The sequence below is a fragment of the Panicum virgatum genome, chromosome 4K (assembly GCF_016808335.1).
Source record: "Panicum virgatum strain AP13 chromosome 4K, P.virgatum_v5, whole genome shotgun sequence".
Lineage (NCBI taxonomy): Eukaryota > Viridiplantae > Streptophyta > Magnoliopsida > Poales > Poaceae > Panicum > Panicum virgatum.
Genome location: NC_053139.1, coordinates 33126121 through 33141562, shown reverse-complemented (window position 1 = coordinate 33141562; position 15442 = coordinate 33126121). Strand labels below are relative to the sequence as shown.

At 46.0% G+C, this 15442-nt stretch overlaps 1 protein-coding gene across 1 annotated transcript; it reads right to left on the bottom strand.

The window, feature by feature from the left end:
* Nucleotides 1-4649: 4649 nt before the first annotated feature.
* Nucleotides 4650-10899, bottom strand: LOC120703693. Its single transcript, XM_039987847.1, has 2 exons — nt 9632-10899; nt 4650-5735 (listed from the first exon to the last, which is right to left on the bottom strand). Exons 1-2 carry the CDS (start codon nt 10082-10084, stop codon nt 5727-5729), a joined length of 462 nt encoding a protein of 153 aa, XP_039843781.1. The 5' UTR covers nt 10085-10899; the 3' UTR covers nt 4650-5726.
* Nucleotides 10900-15442: the final 4543 nt, after the last annotated feature.

The window sequence follows — 15442 nt, the reverse complement described above, 5'->3', positions numbered from 1 at the left end:
TTGATTTGTTCGGGTTCCAAATTCCAATTCCGATTAGGATTTCGATTGATGGATCAAAAAATCATTGCTTACTTTAGAAAATAGTCTATCAACCCGTGCTCCCGCACAGGCTAGTTAGAGATATCTGATAATTATCTATCGCACGCTCTCTTTAACTAATTAAATATTCTAATCCAATATTATAAAGATACATATTTATTATTATGTAATTGTAATAAATGTGATAGGTTTAGTTACTAACAATTTTTTTCTTACTTTGCGTCATACCTCTATATATGTTTGATATATATTTAATTGAACATTTTGTTTAAGCTATGTGAACAACATGAAAATTGGTATTCTTATCTCTTCTCTTATACATGAATATATGGTGACACACACATTATGATTAGTATTTTTATATAAATAATATCATAAATAATATACTAATAATGATAAAAATAGTAATTTAGAATTTTCTATTGATGCACTTTAAGATTTTTATTATAATAATATAATTTTGATTCAGATGTGGGGTTTATTTTAATTTTTTATAATGATATCATTGGATAATATATACAAAAATTTAGGGGGTTATTAGATATTATTTTATAATAGTATAAGTGGGTAATTTACATGAAGATTAGGGGTTACTTTAGATTATTTTTATAATGGCAGAGGTGGGTAATTTAGATACATGTGTCGGGGTTACTTTAGTTTATTTTCATAATGGTAAAGGTGGGTAATTTATTAAAAAAGAAAAGAAATCCAATGGCTATTATGATTAGAGTTGCCGAATTGATGGCCAGATGTTTCTGATTTTTGTGAGAATTTATAGGATTTCTCTATTTTATTATACTGTCCACCTAGGATTCTAGGTGGCATCACCTGGAGGTTTCAAGAGGAGCCTCCAATTAGTAATAGTAAGATAGTAGATATGGAGATATAAATAGAGATTGATCAATTTTGTACTCTTATATGTTGCAATCAGACTTTCAGACAGCGAAAACGACTCGGGCTCCGGATAAACTATCTACGCAAGAGTGATGCATTCTACTTTTCATCGGTAGCTAGTTGTGTTGCGTGGCATCATCTTTTTTCCTCAAGCGAGCTCAAGAATGCCACTCGGTCCCTATCCATACATGACAAGCCATGACGTACTGCAGGCGCTGTTTTCCCGCTCCCGGCAGCTGATAAGTGCAGCCTAGCCTCACCGGGGTTGCACCTAATAATTCTGGCATGAGCTCCGACAACCCGGCCACACCTTGGTAGAACCACTTCCCATTCATGGCGCTGCGTTGGCGGGAGAACATGGCATCTCCGTACTGATCTCCGTAACACATATATACTGCCTGCGCCGTCCGTAGAGGCTCAGCAGAGCCTGCCGTTTGGGGTCGACATCCTAGCTGTTGGGATCTAGATTACAAAACCCAAACAGAAGATGGACAACAACAAATGATGTGCAATGAAACAATAAGGAACGACGGTAAATAGTACTATATTTCAAAGAATCAACCCTTTACAAGGTAAATGGGAGGGGCCGAGGGGGTATTTATACCCTCGACCTTCGTTACATGATTCTAGGAATACCCTCCCCCCACATGCCCACATTCATTGGGGAATATTCTGGTCTAATGGTCATATTCATGGGGGAGGATTGGAGTGTACAAATTAAACACTATTACAAGATCACATTTCTCATGTGTTGTCTAAGGTCCCCCAGGCCTTGGGTCCACCTCCCTTCACATGTTCCCCCTTGTGTCGGGAAAATCTATTTATCGCATATGCGATTTTCCATCGATCAATCGCAGAGGCTTCTTCCTCCTCCGAGCTCGTTATGGTGATGGCGGCGGCGGGGGCTGCGAGCTAGGGGAGGGGGAGGGGTGGCTGGGAAGGGGTGGTTGGTGGGGGAAGCGGCTACCGGTGAGGTCATCGGCGGCCGGGGTGGTGGAGGGCAGTGGCAGAGCATTAGAGTTTTGGGTTGCCTGGGCTTATATGGCCACCGGACCTAGAGAAGGGTCTGAGGGTGGCGGCAGCCCGACGGTGGTGGCAGATCGAAAGGAGGGAAGGTGCAGGAGCGTCGTCGGCCGGGCGGGGCCAGACCCCCGATGGGCAGTGGCCGACGGTGGGGGTGAGCAGAAGGCTGCGCGGTGGCGGTTGGAGGGCGGCGGCGGGAAGCAGAGGTCGAGGCGGAGGAAGAAGAAAGGCGCTTCTACGATGGGATGGATTCCTGTCGCAGCCTACAAGGAATAGACTCCCCCCCCCCCCCCCCCCCGCACCCTCCAAGTGAGTGGTGTCCTAGCACTGCCGAAGATCACCACCTGAGTCCTAGGACTTGCGGCTTTCTTTGGTGAACCTTCGGCGCCTGTGAGTCCAGACTTCACTGATCCTATGGCCTTCCAATCCCGAAGGTCAGAGAGGTCCCCCCACCCAAGCTCTCGTAGGACCACTACAATCTTTGAGTGTCCCGGGCAGGCTTAGAACCTTCGGGTTCCGTTCTCCGGAGGTGCCAATCCCCAACAGTAGCCCCTTGTGTGCGAGGGCCAACGGCGATGATCCGAACCCTTGAAGAAAGATTGCACACAAACTACTACGAACGTCTCCCTGAACGTCGGAGAGCGAACCGAGCCGAAGGTCGCCATTATGTTTTTAAGATGTGTGTTTCGCTTTCATTGGTTATCGCTTGGACCTCTCCTCGATTTTACCGTTGGTTGACGCTGTAGCTTTTAATTCCCCCCTAAAACCAGAGGTGGGGGGTTGTGTTTCACACTCACTTGCATTGGGGAACCTTCGCTTGCTTTTCCTACTGTGACACGTGACGAGCTTTCATTTGTTGGGCTGCATCCAGGATTTTCATGAGCTCTTTGTCTTTGTGAGTAAGAAAGATTTTTCTGTGTTGTTTGTTCATGGCTTGGATCAAGCAGACTGCTAAACTTATCGAAGGTGCTCGACATTTTTGTTTGACTTGTGTCAAAATCTCTATTTTTTAGATATGGCTAACATTAAGCACAGACTTCGTGCAGGGTATCGGAGGTGAAAGAACATCTAGACTCATTTAATGGGTTTTGGCTCATTAATGACGCACGCTTGTGGAACTAATGCTATTATTGAGAATGATAAACATATGTGAGAAGGAGTATATACGCTAGGTCATGGAGATGGCCACCAAAAAGGAAATGATGGACAAAAGTGGCAATGAGATGATTTAAATTCTTTTATATTTTAAAATTAAGTATATAAATGCCGTACTATCAAGAGAGGGACATGATTTCTATTGACTTACATAGAAAAGGTGCTCAAGATGATCTAACAAACCTACAAGAGACACTTTTGCACTTGCACATCACATTGGATATCTTTGGAGTGCTTTTTGTAGAAAAGTTCGGAATCTCCAAAAGTTGGAGTCTCCGAAACTTTGGGTTTCTGTGGAATATTGACTTGTCTCTGGCGATGATGTTCAGAGTATCCGGACATTTCCGGAGTCTCCGACTCTCCGGAGAAGGGGTGTCCAGAGTCTCCAAAGAATTTTTCGGAGTCTCTAAAACTTAACAGTTCAACGACTAATTTTGGAGCTGGGGTATAAATACCCCCATACCCCCTCACACTTATCTCTCTCTAACCTAACCCGAGCTCTCCTCTGTCCTGAGCATTCAAGAACCCTAGCATTCACCCCTTGACTTCCAAGTGAGATTTGGTGAGAAGATTGAAGAAAAATTGTTGGGAGAGCAAGAAAGCGTGCTAGTGAGCTGATATTCCATCTCTTGAGCACCTCGTTCTTCATCAAGCCGGTGGATTTCGTGTTTGTTACTCTTAGAGCTTAAAGCTCCTAGCCGGGTAGGCGTTGCCCGTCGAGCACCTTCTCAAGACATATATTTCTGTGTAATTCTTTATTTATCTGATTTTAATATATCTTTTTCTGAACTAAATATTTTGTCGTGCACACCGTGATGGCTCGAGTCGAAGCCACTGAATTGTAATCCGCCAAATGGCGCCATTGTTTTATTCAGAAGCTTCTTGTTTGCGGAAATTCACTTGAGCTTGAGCCGAGCTGATTTTGTTTCAGTGGGCAACAGCTAAACCAGGTACCGTGTTATTCAGAATCTTGATTTCAAATGATGGAGCACACATCCCATTCTGCAATGAAGCATGTATGTTGGAAAAATAAAAAGATAAGAGAGAGTGAGAAAAGCAAAAGATTAGAGCAAGATACGATAAGCGGATTCTGAGCTGGAAATTGGCCCGCTCCCACGGTGCAAAGAGCGAGTATCCTCAGTGATGCCATGTGTAAAGAATCATCTCAAAAGGAACGTGTGCAAATTTTCACACATGGCATTATTCCTTGCACATACAAACGCTGAAAGCAAACAGTAGAAGCCAGGGAAAATCAATGGTTGACTTGTTTCTCCTCTAGTTCCCCGTCAAAGGTGAAAACGGGCAAGAAAACACGCAGCAGCTGCGATCTGAAACTGTTAGTCCATTGCCAAAGAAACCAACAGAATGGAGTTGATAAGCTGACAAATTAATAAGGCCGACCAGTGAACAAGTCAGCTTCGGAATGTTTGGCTAATCAGATTCAGTCAGGTAGTCACATCTCTGACGACCGTTGCCAGGAAGAAATGACGAGCAAAAGAATCTCCAATGACAGCGACTAACGACAATCCGGAGGCGAATTTGCATTGGTAGCCAAAACCAATCACCACATTCATGTTCTGATACTAATCAATAATATCACATAACAAAGACACGCCTCACAATGTTTTACGGACCCATGACTTGGAAACGGATACACACATGGAATAGAGCTGCCCATCAGGTTCAGCCACCCTTATTTGCAACTAACTCACTTGTGGGTCGCTTTACTAGATACAGTCAGCATGGACTTTTCAAAACAGATAAAAACATAGACTCCAGAGACAGACCAACACGCAACACGTAGACACCGACTAAATTGTTGTAGTAAGCAAATAGGTCTCTCAGAGCATAAAACAAGAAACACCCTCTATTCCTTCCGTGGCAAGAGCTCGACAGGGAGAGCACTGATCCTACTTCAGTTTTACTCGGGGTCCTTACTAGTATATTTCCTTTTGCAAGGCTCATGTTTTCTGTCGGAAAATCAGGCACGTTTTGGACTTCATTGGGTGAAGTTTGAGCTCGGGCGAGTTCAGGCACCGACGGCATTCGTAGGCCGTTGTAGAGGCGGCGGTAAATGGGGAGTATGGTATGGCTACCGCTACAAGGGTAGCTCATGGTTCGCGGCAGTGGCTGGTGACTGTGGCGGCGGGGGTGGCGGCGTGTCCGGTGTCCGATGAGTCCTCGCTCATTGTGAGCTATGGCGAGGCGGACAGCGGCGGACGTGGGAATGAGCGAGCGGGTAGTATCATCATTAGCTTGCGGTTGGTTGCGGCGGCGGCGGCGGCGCGTCAGATGCCCATTGGATTCTCGCTCACGGCGAGCAATGGCAAGTCTGACAGCGATGGGTGTGGGAATGAGCGAGCTGGGGCGACAAGGTGCGGGCGCAACAAAGAGACCACCACGGCCAGTCCCGACAGCGAGAGTCGCCAACCATGGGATTCCACGAGACTGGCAGGATAGGTCGGTGGTGGCAAAAAAATGCCCCAGGTGCAGTCCAAATAGGTCCAAATTGTGCCCAATCTTCCTAAGAAAAACATTTACCTTGGTTAGGAATATCGGACCATTTGATACCGAAGTCAGGACAAGGCTCCCTAACCAAGCTGTGCCACGCCGGCTTAGCCATCCTGCAAAACAATGATGGAAAGTCCTGTCATGTTTGTTCGACAAACCAGAGGATAAACTTAATAAGAATGCGTGTATAATGAATGAATGGATGCTACATAACATATATTTAGCAAGAATTAAACAAGAAGTCTTATAATTAAGCTCAAAGCATGTTTTTTAGCAAACGATTTTCCTTGAACCTGTGTGCCAATTTTAACGCCCAGCCGAACTGATTATAGTTTTTACTGTGGCATTGGACCAACGCAGAATGAATCTTGACCAAACATGAGTCAATATTCGGATCAGCTAGTCAAAGATTTAAGAATTTGATAGTTGACCAGTCGCGTTAGGAACTCTTCCCATTCTTTCTTCGGAACTCATCCAACAGCTTTTCATCATCCAGCACTGACCAGGAAGACTTTGACTACTAATCTATGCTGGTTTCTTTCAGAAATCAAGAAAGCTTTATTTGGATTCATTTGGTTCTTTCTTTTGAGAGATGCACACACACAACTACACAGGTCCCTTTCAGAACTGCTTTGTTGGATTTCTGATCAATTACAGTGACTATCGAAATATGTCACCTGAAAGAGGAGACCGCTGGCCATAAGGTAGCAACAATTGTCCTTCAGCGTTGACTTGCTAGGGGGCATGGTTTTAAATAGCTGGCTATATCTCTGCTTTATTTTTTTAGAGGGTTCCCCCTACGCTATTTGTATTCGTGCCTCTATAACAGCTATGGACGTTAAATTGGGCTATAGCTGCACTAAATGGGTAGCTTTAGCGCCGCTATAGCCTTATCCTTATCTTACTGCTACTGTTTTGGTCTTTTGAACAACTGAATATTTGATTGTATGAATTTTATTGTATTGTCAACTTAAGTACGATTTCCGTAGCTCTAGAAATATAGTTATGTTTATAAAATTCGCTAATTAATATGTTTGTGTGCTTCTATTACTTGTATATTTCATGATTTAGTAGTAAACTGCTATTTGCCATAGCCCACAATAGCCTCCGCTATAGCTTCTTAGCCTCGGGAAAAAATACGCCACTATTTGGCATAGCCTGCTATTTAAAACCATGTAGGGGGCACCACTTCCTGGTTTCATCCTTCAGTTATACCTTTCCAACGGCAATCACCAAATAGAGATGCCATCTAACTTCCTTTGACTACAGCAGCCTTGGAACAATTTGTTCAACTTGTAGTAACCCAGTTCTACCAAGTCAATATCTTAAAGCTCCTCTAGAAAATATCACATACCTTGCTTCGGCTTTGTAGTGATGTAGCTATGTTTCTCAAAACGTCTTTGACAACTACTTTCCATTAACTTTATGAGTGAACCTATTCATCCTTTTCAAACGTCCAACCTCAGTACAAAAAGGAAATAAGCAAATACAATGTATTTTCTTATATAAGAAATGGAGATTGTAACTTTGCAGAATCTTTTGATGCTGTTTGAGTTAATTGAAGCCAGGTACTGTTTCAAATATAATAGGGGTTTCAGTAAAAAATAAAAAACACTCAAAAACAGAAAAATGAAATATCCAAATCCATGAAAAGAATTTTTAAGGGTCAACACTTTGTAAACATAAATGAGAATAGTTTGCAGCACAAAAAGAATATAAAGAAAACGTCATTAAACAGGTGCCCGTATGAAAGTATACATATTCTTTTTTTCAAAAAAAAATGGTGGGGTGATATCTTCAAAATACGAAAAAGGAAAAATAAGTAGCCCTAAAACTGTGACGTGTATATTTATAATGTTGAATTGATAGTGAGTTCTTGTTGTCTTGTTGATCATTACTCCCTCCATTCTAAACTATAGCTCGGTTTGGCTTTTCTAAATACATTATTTTATTACACACCTAGATATAATTTATGTCTAAATATATAGTAAATACTATGCATCTAAAAAGGCATTGGAATGGAGGAAGTAGTTAACATCTAGGATTTGTGATTCATGACTTATTTGCCATGACTTTTGATGCAGCTTAGGTTTAGAATGTTTTGATCCGTAACGGAGGCCCATTGTTCAGACTTGTTGCCAAACAAGAAAACTAGGTAGAAAAAGGTACGTACATAATTAAACCAGATTTTCTTAAAGCCAAATTTGACATAAAAAACTAAAGTAAAAAAGGAAAGGACTAACAAAAAAGCAAAAACGAAAAGAACCAGAAATATTAAGAGGGAATAATATTATAACCACTAACCAGAATATGAAAACATTAGGCGCATAGAAAAATGTAATTTGTGAAATGAAGCAAAAGAAAATGAAGTGAGAGCAAGAGACATTAGGTCTTTAGCTGTCGTTGTTAATCAGCCAAATTACTCCCATCCTGGACCAAGAGAATCATATACTAGCTACATTTATTAGTCTCCATGACCACAGACAAGTTGCAAGGTCAACAAGAACGGAGCACGGTTAGCCGATCCTGGCGCAGAAGTAGCCATGCGCGTCGCAATGAAAATGCCCTCCAATGCACAGTGAGGTGCCTCAAAAGAAACAGCTTGCACACTTACACAGTACTGCAAGAACGTATCACGGCCCACAACAAAGAGCACGCACCAAAGAGCGGGGCACCCCCAGGACTGGATTATTTCTCACATGGACTCCCTTTTGTATGAGATGCACATGCTTTAATTTTTTTGATGTTGTGATCATCAAATGCGTTTGGGCTGCACAAAACAGACACCGAGGATTAGATAATGAAACCTAATAGTGGAACTGGAAGTGCTATATGCAAAACATCCCGGACTAGAACAAAATGGAGAAAAGGACTTACATTTTCTGATTGTCTCCCCTCCTACTTCCGCTTCAAAATTGTTTGTTGCCAAACCAGGACGCTGCAGGGCCGGCATCGCGGTGATAATTCATTGGGACTTATTGTGCTTGTTTAAGAAAATAGTGTAGAACTCTTTTCAATAAACTGGCTTTTTATTATTTGTTTTCATTTGCAAAGTAAGTTATGTCCACTGGATGAAAGTGAAACTTTTTATTAGTGGGTGAATTGAAAGTGAAGCTTGTTTATGCTATAACATAATATATATGGTTTCAGACTTTTGTTAATACACATTAAAACTGAGAAAGATCTTGTTTAGTTTTGGACTCTTATGTTTATCTTTAAATTCATACCATAGACTCCTATCTTTTCCGGACAGACCTCCAAGTCAAAAGCATCAATTGGCCAAGGTAACACGCGAGATTTACCAACGTTCACAACCCCCTTTGGCACGGCTCCACGAGCGGCTACGAAACTGGGTGCGGCGCGAAGCGCTTCTGCGGGGGGCGCGGAGGAGAGCCGGAGCCCTTTTTCCAGGTGCTCACGCGGAGCCAAAAAAAAAAAAACGTGGCTCCACCTGCTCCAGCTCCGGCTCCGCCGGCGCAAGGACTACGAGCCCTCCCAAACGGGGCCTCAGCAGTCAGCACAACAATAATAGAAGCGAGCTCTCCCCGGTGGGGAGCACCAGCTTCAACTCTGAGAATGGGCTTCTTCTCTGATGGGGTTGTGCAAGCGTTGCGTGCCTCACCTTAAAACGCATCGCAACAAACTCCTAACATCATACTTGAAATCAAAAATCAAAACATCCAGCACGACTCAAACTCCCGTGCCAACTGAAATTCAAGTCATAGCGCTCCCCAAGATTTAAATTCTCGTGCCGACCAAATTTTAAATCACCACCCATCAAACACACATAGCGCGTTCTTCTTCCTTTTTCCCCCTTTTTCGGAGCTTCACTGTGTTATATGTTTTATAGATGCGAAACCAAGTAATTAACTCTGATGAGGCGCGAATTGAGGTCAGATCAGTTTGGTTAGTAAGCCAGATCAGTTTGGTTAGTAAAGCCAAACTAAATTCAAAAGAAAAAAAAAAGTAAAGCCAAACGAGGAGAAAGAGCACGGCCGTCGGAACTGACCTTGCCTTCCCTGTGCAGGAAGAAGGCGTAAAATCCTCCGAGCACGGTCGCCGCGGCCATTCCCCACACGAGGATCTGCACCGGCACGGGCATGATTGCCGCCACCTTGTAGGAAAAAGCAAGGGTGAGGAGGGTGGTCAGCACCCACACGGCCACCTTGAGGTGCCCCCTCGCGGGCGAGCCCGGCGCGGCGCTCTCGAACCAGCGGAGGCAGCAGAACAGCAGCACCAGGTCGACGTAGGAGAAGGCCACGAAGGCGACCGCCGCGGCGTCCCCGTTGGAGCGATAGATGGCCATGCCCGAGTTGAAGGTGAGGAAGAGGAACCCCAGCGCCGTGAGCCACGAGAAGCCGCCGCCAGCGTCCGCCTCGCGGCGCCCCGGCGGCACCGCAGCGGCGCCCGCCTCCGCGGGGAGCAGGGGTTCCTCCGCCATCTGGGTCTTCTCGGCCGACATGACACGTGGGCCCCAACGCCGGGCTGACGTCAGCTCGCCGGCGGCGCGCACCGCGGACCGCGAGCACGGAGCGAGGGTTGGCTAGAGACTGGACACGGTAAATGGACGCCGGGAACCGAACGAGACCCAAACCTGCGCTCGCCCGGGTTCGAACTCGCGACGCTATAACAAGGAAGCTCTCTTTTACCAAGAAAATTTAAAAATGAAAAGAAAAGGCCATAAGACCCACTTGCAAATGTACTCAAGTGGGGTGGGGACAACTGTGACCTGCGATTTCCCTGCAAAATCGCTTTCATGGTTCCTGTCGTAGAAATCAATAAATGCCATTGGCGATAGGCACGAAGTTGCGTGGAAGCAACGACGAAAGGAACGGTCCACGGACTACGGGCATCAGCGACCATGGAGTACTACACGATGCGGTGGGTGATCGAGAACACAAGAAAGAAAGAAAAAAATCTTGCCCGAGAGAGTTCGGTTATGCCCCTGACGGAGCCCGTGGCATAACGTAAGGTTGCAATTGTTTGAACGAACGGAACCAAATTTTTCCACAGTCGCCAACCCCGCCCATCACGGGATGTCGACCAGGACCTCGAACGCCGATTATTTAATGATCCTAGTAATTTGAATGAATGAGCAGCCGTGGAACTTGACGCCGGCAAGGTCATGTGGATCCACATGCATGCGCCTTCCAGCGATGCAGACATTTAATTTGGCGGAGACTACGGTGACGGCCCGCCACCACCACCATGTGCTGTCGCGTTCCGTCTGGTCCTATCGGTGCTGTCAGCGACGCTTCGGCCGGACGCGGGGAAATTCATGCGGTCCGGACCTGGAACCGCAGGAAACCGAAACCGAAACCGAAGCCCCGCGGGGCTATTTCGGTCATTTCCGTTCAGGTTTATGCCTAGATCTCAAATTTTTACACCAAAAAATATCACATTAAATACTTAGACACATGCATGCATGGAGTACTAAATGAAGTTTATTTATAAAACTTTTTGTACGGATGAGTTGTAAATCGCGAGACGTATCTAATGAGCATGCTTCATTCATCCATGATCTGCAACAATGATGCTACAATAACTATTTGCTAATTATAGTTTAATTATAGATTAAGTATGTTCATTAAATTTGTCTCGCGATTTACAATTCATTCATGTAAAAAATTTATAAATAAACTTTATTTAGTACTAGTAGACGGCAAGATTCGGTTTCCAAAAAAATTTTGAGAGAGGAACTAAACACGGCCTTGTGCTCGGCGTCAGTAGCGGAGAACCTTTCCGCTCTGACGTGGCGTGTAGGGAAATGCGCTCCCGCAAGCGGCTGCCTGCCGCATTTTCTGGGGTTGGCACGACGGTGCGCTGCAAAGTCGCGTTTTTTTTCTGGGGTTGGCACGACGAAAGAAAAAGCACTATTCCTCCTTTATTCCAAAGCGCCGGCCGGGCGGCAGCCAACTTCCTCCTACTGCACCAAAGCATGATGATTCGATAGACGGTCCTGCCAAGTGGAGCCTCGCTCGACAGTCCGCTCCTCGATTCACAAAGTTAGGCTATCAGCTCATGGTACTTTTTTTTTATCTTTTAAAAAAATATTTCTGTCTGTTTATCGAGATTCTTAACTCTACATCTAATTTTTTTGCATCTGTCATACTCTATATCTCCTACTCTATATCAATTACCAACAACAACAGAGCCCGCTTATCAGATATTTTTCTCTTTTTTCCCTAATCACTCGGCACCCTCGCTCCCCACTCTCTCTCACCTCCCCTGCTCATCCTCCCCAATCGCTCGCGCCCAAGCCGTCCTTCTTCACCTCCAGCCTCGCCGCCCGTCGTCCTTGCCGCCTCCATTCGAGCGCCGGCAACCTACACCCCAGCCACCGGCGTCGGCCTCGCCGTGAGCCCCGGGCCCTTCTCCGCCACCTCCTCCTCACGGTGGTGGAGCAGGGGGCCCGCGGCCGCCGGAGCTCCATCGCCCCACCTCGAGCTGGCCCGCGCGCCCGCGCTTGCCTCTGCCCCTCGGCGTCTTGCCTCTCCTCCCCCCACCGGCCCTTCTCCCTCCTCCCACCCTCGCTCTAGCTCCCATGGCGGCGGCATGTGGCAGATCCGAAGGTGGCCGTGGCGTGGCGGTGGCACGTGGGGGCCATGGCGGCTGCGACTAGATCCACGCAATTGTTCCAACAGAATATCTATAACACATTAACGCTGGGTCCGACATGTGATGATATATTATTTTTCATTTATCCTTATCTTTTTTATCTCGTCTGGTAATCATCTTCTAATCATACATGATTAAAAACTTTATTAAATTTATCAAGGGTCCTAGTGCAGGTTTCTATAGTTGGTTTTGTAAATTGACTTTATTTCATACCCCTAATTAAAGATCAAAATTATGTTTTCTACAATTCTAGACAAACCAAACCAGACCAATGCAACGGGCTATGGGCAATGGAAACCAAAGACCATGAACGTTGAGGAGGAGGTTGACAAACTTTAAATCACTATCGCAAACCATGCACGCTGCATGTTTTTCAGCTGCAAGGGAGCAGTAGTCTCTGATTGACGGCCCGCGCTACTGACTTTTTATCGAACCATGCATGTGACGCTCTGCAAAGTGTCTTCTTCAAAATAGTACACTGCAACAGTACCTGTGGCAGTAGCTACCGACAGCCAGCTCTCCCGCGGCTACTCCGTACAGTTTCTCTCTCTCTCTCTCTAAGTTGGGGTCAAGTCAACACCACCAAACTTTGGTTAACCTGCCACAATCACCTTGGACAGCTAATTAACGTGCTATGTGGTCTCGGTGAAGCTAGTAGCACGCGTGTTCCACCACTCCACCAAATTATCCACCAACTGGAATATAATTATATTTTTTGCAATTCGATGCGGGATGCAAATTAATAAATTCAAATATGGACAAGTGGTGGTGATCGTTGAACAACCAGCCGGCCAGCGAATGGAGTAGCGACATGCACGAGGAGACAGGACGTAAGAAAAGAATCACAAAGAAGAGGTTGCCACCAAGTCATATCGATCTACAATGGCGAGCTCAAGTCGTCGTCTCCAGCTCATCGGATGCATTAATTTGTGAACAACGAGGGAGAAGACATGTAGGAAAACAATTTTTAACATTTTTTTCTAGAAGGTTAGGAGGTTAGTTTTTAAAATATTTCTTTATGAACACAAAGCCACGCAGTAGAGTGGTTTACAAAAGCCGCTGAAGGTATTCCCTTCATTCACAAAGGAACGCAATTTTCGCTTTTTAAGAAATCAAACAGTTTTAACTATGATCAAATTTATATAAAAAATTATTAACATTTAAGTCTCCAAATAAATTTAGTACGAAAATATATTACATGACTAATCTAATAATACTTATTTTGTAATGAAAAGAATTTTCGATATAAATAATAATAATATTTTGTATAAATTTGGTTAAATCTTAAATTGTTTGACTTATAGAGAAACCAGAATTGTATTCTTTTGTTTTTTACGGAGGGAGTACCCAGTGTATTCTGCTTTATAATAAGATAAGAAAAAAAAGTCCCGTTTTCAAAAAATAAAAAGAAAAAAATCCAGATAATCCTGCAAGAAGAGAGGAGCAAAATGAAAGAGGAGAAAAGAAGAAGGGGATAAATCGTTCAAAAAAAAAAGAAAAGAGGAGGGGGATACAGTATCAAGAGTCGTCTTCACGGGATCCGGCTGCTTCGATTCGTGCTTCCACTACATCGAGCTCCATAGTACGCGCACGTCGGCGCAGCCGCTTCCCCTTGCCGCCCTAGTTACACCTAGACGGCCAGCTCCAGCCACTCACCTTAACGCGCGCCGGCGCCGGCGGATGCGCGTGGCTCCGCACCGGCCGCTCGATCAGCGACTGCTGCGGTGGATGCCGCCGGAGGTCATGGCCGGGCTGGGCACGCATGTTCATCATGGATTATTGCATCCAGTTGGGATCGCGTTTGATGATGATGATGATGATGATGAGTCAATATCATCTATCAACCCTGCTTCGCTAGTTTTTAATAACCGTTCTCTCGAGCCAAAATTTTAACTGACGCATGTTTATCGATCGATCGATCTTAGCTTCCCTATCAACTGCAAACTTGCAACTGTCTTTCAGTCATCATCCCGGCCCGTTCCAGCCTCCATCCATCCATCCTTACTGGATTCTAAAAGGGGAGAAGTTGCTGTAGTATCTGCTTGCATTGCTGCCCTAGCTAGCTAGCTACTAACAGAGAAAGAAAGGGTGTGGTGAAGAGATCGAGAAGACAGGGACGAGGTGCTGGGTGGAGGAAGATGATACCCGTCATCGCCGGCAGTTGAGCAGTGTCCCGGTTGGTTTCTTCATCCGTCTCAATAATAACAAGAATAATTCCCCAGCTACGCGCCGGAGTCGCCGCCTTTTATACGTGGTTAAGGACCAAATTAAACCGGCGAGGAAGCTTCGCGGAAACTCCGCCCGGCCTGGTGCCATTAAGGACCAAATTGAACCGGCGAGGAAGCTTCGCGGAAACTCCGCCCGGCCTGGTGCCAGGAGTAGAGAGGAGCGAGGTCGTCGAGGTTGAAGAGTAGAGTGTTGGCCTGTTGGAGAGGTGCGGAAACGGGTTGGGAAGCGCGGCGGTAACGGCAGGTTATATAGAGACGGAATATGCCTTGGAGGGAGGTAATATTCCCAGGCCTAGCGCTTATCCGCTCGCAAACGCGTTAACGCGGCGTGTGCCTTGCACCCCAAGTCGACAAAAGTCGGATACGTCTCCCGTCCGGCCGTCTCCGAGTGGTGGCTGCGAGAGCAAAACGCGTCAAGCGCGGGCCAACGGCCCCAGTCTATTTAGCTTGCAGCTATAGATGTCTAGTAGAAAGCACTATGCCTGATAGCCCAACACGAAGTATGTTAATTTGGCCCGGCCCAAGCACCGTACCGCCCGATGTCTGGTGTGCCCGGGCCGTTACAGCCCGGTGTAGCGTGCCGTGCTTGGGCCGCCAGTGCGGCACGGCGGGCGGCACGGCACGGCCCGGTAATAGAGGCCGGCCCACCACCAGCCCGTTAAATTCCAACCGGCCCACCTAAACACCACAGCCCATGTAAAAAACTGCAGACAAGCCCAACTCCTACCTTCTCTTCCAACCCTAGCCGCCTCTCATTTTTCCCCTTCTCCCGATCTGGCTCCAACGGACGCGCACGCGCCACCGCTCCTCTCCTCTCCTTCCTGGCTCCTGTGGACGCACCGCCGCCTCCTCCACGCCGCCTACAGACGCGCCGCCGCCTCCTCCACGCCGCCGTCCGGCTCCACCCCCTCACTAGCGCACCCTGCGCGCCGATGTCCTGCTTCGCCCCCTCATCACCGCCGCCGCTGCGTTGC

Bases quoted from the DNA above. Each gene is read 5' to 3' on its own strand.
- LOC120703693 (XM_039987847.1), bottom strand. From the start codon at position 10,084: ATGTCGGCCGAGAAGACCCAGATGGCGGAGGAACCCCTGCTCCCCGCG.